Genomic DNA, 5983 nt, shown 5'->3' with positions numbered 1-5983 from the left:
GCCGATCTAGAGGAAGTGGTCCGCCCAGAGATTAGAGCGGCCCATGGAGCCAAGGCCTCAGGGATTCCTTCCTGCCGCCAGCTGGGCCCTGACCTTGTGTGCCACGCCGCCACCCACCCCCAGCCCGGAGCATCCCGCTTCCGCCCTCGGCTAGAGGGCAGGGCCTCCCTCCGGATCAGCTCCGACCGACCGCAGGATGCAGGCTCCCATCCGCGTCTCCACCGCCAGCCCCTGGCCTAAGCCTTAGCCTCCCAAGTGTGGCGCTTTGGTTTTCAAAACCCATCACGTTTATTGACTTCTGTGTGCACAAATCAGTTGGCCTTCAAAGAAAGCCTCAGCTAATTGCCTCACATCCAAGAGGTAGCTCAGAAGGTGCATCATACCAGCCCTGCAGCCGGCTCTGGGCTTCTTGGTTCTTGCGGCCCTCCTTTCCAACCTACTTGTGGGGGGCACGCGGCCTGCCTCGACCCTGGCCCCAAGGCGCCAGGCCTGGCGTGGGCAAGGCAGTTCCTTCTTGTATAACCAAGTAGTTGTTGTCTCCCACCTGCACCGCATGGCTGTCACGTATGGTAACAGGATTCCCTTTAAGAGAAATTGTATTGGTGGGGCGGTGAAGCAGTCGGGGAAACGGACTCAAAATTAGGAGGAGCGGCGGGGTGGAGGGGCAGCGGCACTTTGTGTCCATCCTGGGGAAATGCCAAGTATGGGGTCTCTAGGGCAGCCTGCGACTGTGTCAAATGTGCCCTTGGGCGCTGTGCTGCCCCTTCGGAACTGGGTTTGCAGAAGCTCAGAAGGAGTGGCAGCTAATGTCTGAGACCCTGAAATTTGGGGTTTTTTCTTCTAGGAGCCCCTCTGAGCCAACAGAGCAACAGCAGAAGTTAGGGGTTCACAGAGCTAGTTCTGGGGAAAGTCAGAAGGCCCAGGGCAAATCCAGGCTTTGCTGTGTGCCCTCAGCAGGACCCCAGGCCCAGTGGGTGTCAGTTTCTTCATTTATGACATGAGAAGTATGGGGTAGTTGGCCCCTAGCCCTTTCTCCCGCTACCCAAGGTAACCTGGATCTATAGACAGTCTTGAGGAAGAAGCCGTTGGGAGAACTGAGTAGGAGAAAGGAAGGAGTGAGGAGCAGGTACCTGGTTTTGGATTGGGCCGTGGTGCCCTGGGAGACCAGTTGGTGCCACGTCTCTCAGCCCCCTGCAAACAACACCGCTCTCTTGGGCTCTCCGTCTTGGGACCGGTTCCCCTGCTGCATCCCCCTCAGCCCCAAGTTCTCCCTGGCAAGGGGGACAGGATTCATGGGAGTCCTAGTGCATCCTCTAGTCCTGCCAGTGTCTCACCTGATTCCCTTCGGGTCCAGGACCTGGGGTCCAAGCCAAGTTGGGGCTGGGCATCTGATTTCTGAAAAGTGAGGTCTCTGGAGTTTGGGGAGATGGGGCTGTTGAATCGGAAGATATCCCTGCTATCTGGGCGGGCTGAACTTTGTCTCCCCCTGCCCTGATCCTCTCAGGAAGGTTTGTGCATTTTTTAGGAACAGAGCTGGGGGACTCCTTCAGATTTAGTTTGTTTAGCATCTCAGTGGCTATGATGTCATGGCTTCCTGTGGTTCCCCTAGGGCCTTCCGTTTCTGTCCCTCCTGGGCCTGGCTTAGGCACAGACGACATCCTGTTGCTGCCCCGGTTTTCACACAGGAATTTCTTCACCTGCAAGGACACGGGGAGCTTTCTGGGCATGGAGGTGGGAGAGCCAGCCTAAACCCAAGGGAGGAGTCTCTTGGTCCATAATCTATTACCTGGGAACTCAGTGGTGAGGTGGGGAGAGTGAGGACAGAGATTAAGGCACAAAGAACAGTGGTCAGTGGGGAGTCATTGAGTGGCCAAGGGAGCCGTGTTGTGCCATCCTTGCCCAGCTCCTGGGTTGGGGGTGTGGCACTGGACACTCACCGTGGAGACTGCGGCATCCATCTCCTTGGTTACCAGACTGAGGGCTTGCTCGGTGTTTCGTCGGCATTCTGGAGACAAGACAGAGTGGGTGGCAGACAGGTGAGCCAAACCTTCCCAGGAAGAAGCCCTCTGCTGACAGGTCCAGGCCTACCCTGGCCGCCAGCTCACTGGCCAGTTCACCTTGGAAGGAGGGCCTGTCCTTGGGCTCCTGGCCCCAGCAGTGCTGCATTAAGTCCGTCAGTCCTTCCAAGCCAGGAGTCTTAGGGCTGGGCTGAGGCAGCTTGGTCAGCGGGGGCCGGATCCACCTCTCACACCCTGCTTCCTGCTCCAGCGATGTCTGGGCCACTACAGGGGTAGGGGTGGGGGAATGCAAAGAGAAGACATTCAGGGTATGAGGGGCCACTTGTTCCATCATGGAAGGGGGAAAGGAGTGTAGTCCAAGGGGAGGTGAGGAGAAGGTCGGGTGGCCTGAGTGGGTAAGCTGGAAGACAGAAGGGATGGAGGCTTGCAGGAGGAGGGCACCCGGAATTAAGGATCCCAGTGTCTGCCCGGAGTCTTACTCTCAGCTTCTCTTCCAGCTAGCACTGCCCACATTAGGATCCCGAAGCTGCAGGAGACACAAAGCTGAGGCCTGGCCCAACTGCTGGCAAAGATTCCTTTCCCATATACGGTCCCCTAGAAGGGCCCAGAGAGGTGTAGAAATGTGGAATGAGTATTTGGCGTGGGTACCTTACCTGTAGACATCGCTAGCCATGGAGGCGTTCCGGTTTACATCAGCCAACAGTTCTGGGGCCAAGTAGGCTGGGGCTGACTCCCCAGAGCCAGCTCCTAACCTCGAACCTCTCTGAAACGTGGACAGGCCAAAATCTGCCAGCTGTAAGGGAAGGAAGAGGGGGAAGGTAGAGGATGGACAGGGCCAGGCAGCTTCCAGAATCCCCTCTCCCACCACAAGGTACAGGTCCAGCCTTATAAAGGGGGTTTTGAGGGTTAGGGGAATGGCAGGGCCAGTGGGGCCCTTGGGTTGGAGGTGTGGGTCCCCTCTTCAGGGGGCTGGGTCAAGGTCTGAGTCTCCTGAGCTAGGTCAGCCATGGGTCTTTGGACGGACTGGTGGGTAGGCCTGTAGAACTGACCATATGGGTCAGGGTCGCTCCCACCTGGTAGGGTAGGGGCTAAAGCTCCTGGCTGGGCTTTGACCCTCGGGCAGCCCTGTGTCCAGAGGGAGATGCTGAGGGTACGGAGTAGAGAGGGCTGCAACAAGTTCTGTGTCCAGGGGCTGGGCTGGGCTATGGATAGGCTGACCTTGGCGTGCAGGTCTGAGTCCAGCAGGACGTTGGAGGGCTTGATGTCCCGGTGCAGAAGCACGGGGTTCTGGCCATGCAGGTAACACATCCCCAGCACGAACTCCTGCAGCAGGCGGCAGAGGAGAGGCCAGGGACGAGGACAGCCGGGCTGCAGCAGCCCTGCCAGGGAACCATTTTCCAGGAACTGAGTCACCAGAGCTGGCCCGCAGGTGGATTCCCACTGTAGCTTCTGGGTGACCCCCAGCAGGAGCAGTAGGTGCTGGTTGCGCAGACTTGCCATGGCCTTCACCTCCCTGGATATCGCCTCCCTACGCTCCAGGAAAGAGCGGAGTGGCGCCCTTGACTCCTGGATGATCCCTCCCCTCCCCATTCAGGCCCAGCAGTGGCCCCTCCTCCTTGGGCAGACCCTGGGAGGCCCGTGGCTCAGGTCACTCACCCCTTCAAGATCTTGACCGCCACATCTAAATCCCACGTCCTGTGTCGCGCCCGGAACACCACCCCGAACCTGCCTGCGCCGATGAACTCTGGGTTCTCCAATTCTTCGACAGACACCAGGGAGGCTGGGGTACCGCCGAGCCTGAAAGAGGGGGTCTTCCAGCTCCTCCCCGTACCGCCCCCACCTCCGTGACCCTGGTGACTCCATGCGGTCAGTTCAAACTCTAGCTTCCCCGGCCCCCTGCCCCCCCGGGGGGGCGGGGGGCCCACGGTGCTTGTATCCCGCCCTCCACTGACCATAACTTGCCGCCAGACATCCGGCTGGAAGGTGCAAGTCCGCACGGAAGGAGGGACTTCTGGGAGCGGGGTTTGTGGCAGAGAAGGGCAGGGGGTCGTGAGAGGGATCAACCTCTGGGTTTGCTCCCCTACCCAGGGTGACTAAACCACTTCCTTCTTGGGCGGGTGCATCTACGGTCCCGCCCCAGCGGGGAGGGAGACAGAACGGAAGCCTTGAAGCCTCGGCTCAGCCAGGGGCGTCTGACGACGCGGTGGACGCTGGAGGCAGAACCGAAGTGAGCGCTTTTCTTTTGTAACTCAGGGTTCCTGAGCATCTGCCGCGGCTCACAGCCAGCTTAACTGTCCCTGGGCACTTGGGTGCCACAGAAGGAGTCCTCATCTGCCAGGAGCCCACGATCCACTCCGGCAGCTGGGGTCTCTGCCTTCTCCCACAGGATTTCTGGTTCCGCCACCTACCCGGGAGGGGGTGGGGAGGGGATGGTGCTGAGGAATGTTTTATGTTGCTAACGCTCAGCAATCCCCCAAATGCCCCTACGATCATAGCGGACAATTCTATAAAGCTTGAATGTGCCAGGTACCCGTATTAGTTCCCTCTCCCCTCTCATGCTCTTTCTCACTCTCTCCCTCTCAAATAAATAAATAAAATCTTTTAAAAAATAATAATAAATAAATAAATGAAAACTGAGTTTAACACCATCAGACTCGTCCCTCAAGAAATTCTAATGGATGTGAACCAAGAAGATAAAGAAAACTTAAATCAGAGAACATGTGAAATGCAAGAAAGAAGAGCAGTTTTCTCAAAAATTCAACCACAAAACCAATTAGCATCATACCAGACCCACAGAAATGGGAGGGGGTGCTCATTGATTTAAAAAAGACCTGCTGTGGGGGCCCCTGGCTGGTTCAGTGTGGGAGAGCATGTGACTCTTGTTCTCAGGGTTGTAAGTTCGAACCCCACACTGGGTGCAGAGATGACTTAAAAAAAAACAACAATAAAATCTTTTTAAAAAATAAAAATAAAGATAAAAAAATAAAAAGACCTGCTACCAACAACTCCACTTCTGGGTATATAACCAAAGGAACTGAAAGCAGGGACTCAGATATTTGTATACCAATGTCTATCACAGCATTATTCACAGTGGCCAAAAGGTAGGAACAACCCAAATGCCCATCAATGGATGAACGGGTATACAGATATGGTATATATACATATAACGGGGATATTATTCAGCCTTAGAAAGGAATACGATTCTAACATATGTTACAATGGAGATGAACCTTGAAGCTATTATGCTAAGTAAAATAAGCCAGTCACAACAAGATATATATTGTACGATTCCACTTACATGAGGTACCTAGAATAATTCAATTCTAATTATTAGAGACAGAGGGAGAACGGTGGTTGCCAGGGGTAAGGGTGGGGAGGAAACGGGTAGTTACTGTTTCATGAGTACAGTTTTAGTTTGGGAAGATGGAAAGTGGAAAGATGAAGAGGGAAAGTTTCTGGAGATGGTGATGGTTATGCGATAATGTGAATATACTTAATGTCATTGAACTGTACACTTAAACATTATTAAAGTGGTACATTTTATGTATGTTTTTTTATAAAGATTTTATTTATTTGAGATAGAGACAGCACAAGGAGGGAGAGCAAGGGGAAAGGGAGAAGCAGACTCCCTGCCGAGCAGGGACCCGGATGCAGGGCTGGAGCCCGATGCAGGGCTCGATCCCAGGACCCTGAGATCATGTCTTGAGCCGAAGGCAGACGCTTAACCGACTGAGCCACCCAGCCACACAAAAGCTGGTCTTTTTTACACTTGATAGTTCCCAAAGCACTTACTGAAAGTCACCTCAGTTCTGTGAGGTTGGACCTCTTGTCAATTCTGTAGATGAAGAAACACAAAGTCCTCATTCTTTTGTCTGGACGTGAAAAACAAACAGAAAGCGATTTTATGTATGTTTTACCACAACAAAGACCTGCTAAAATGATGGCTCCGTGTTTTAGATGGCGAG

General features: G+C 54.5%; 1 protein-coding gene across 1 annotated transcript; it reads right to left on the bottom strand.

The window, feature by feature from the left end:
* Positions 1-264: 264 nt before the first annotated feature.
* Positions 265-4367, bottom strand: RIPK3 (receptor interacting serine/threonine kinase 3). The gene is made up of 9 exons (XM_031033881.2): positions 3675-4367; positions 3237-3546; positions 2672-2811; positions 2498-2544; positions 2118-2282; positions 1938-2005; positions 1335-1697; positions 1131-1191; positions 265-582 (listed from the first exon to the last, which is right to left on the bottom strand). The coding sequence occupies exons 1-9, from the start codon at positions 3971-3973 to the stop codon at positions 437-439; spliced, it is 1599 nt and encodes a 532-aa protein (XP_030889741.2). The 5' UTR covers positions 3974-4367; the 3' UTR covers positions 265-436.
* Between the last annotated feature and the right edge of the window lie 1616 nt (positions 4368-5983).

The sequence above is a fragment of the Leptonychotes weddellii genome, chromosome 9, assembly GCF_054177405.1.
Source record: "Leptonychotes weddellii isolate Sample4059 chromosome 9, ASM5417740v2, whole genome shotgun sequence".
Classification (NCBI taxonomy): domain Eukaryota; kingdom Metazoa; phylum Chordata; class Mammalia; order Carnivora; family Phocidae; genus Leptonychotes; species Leptonychotes weddellii.
This window is presented reverse-complemented; position numbering and strand designations above follow the sequence as displayed.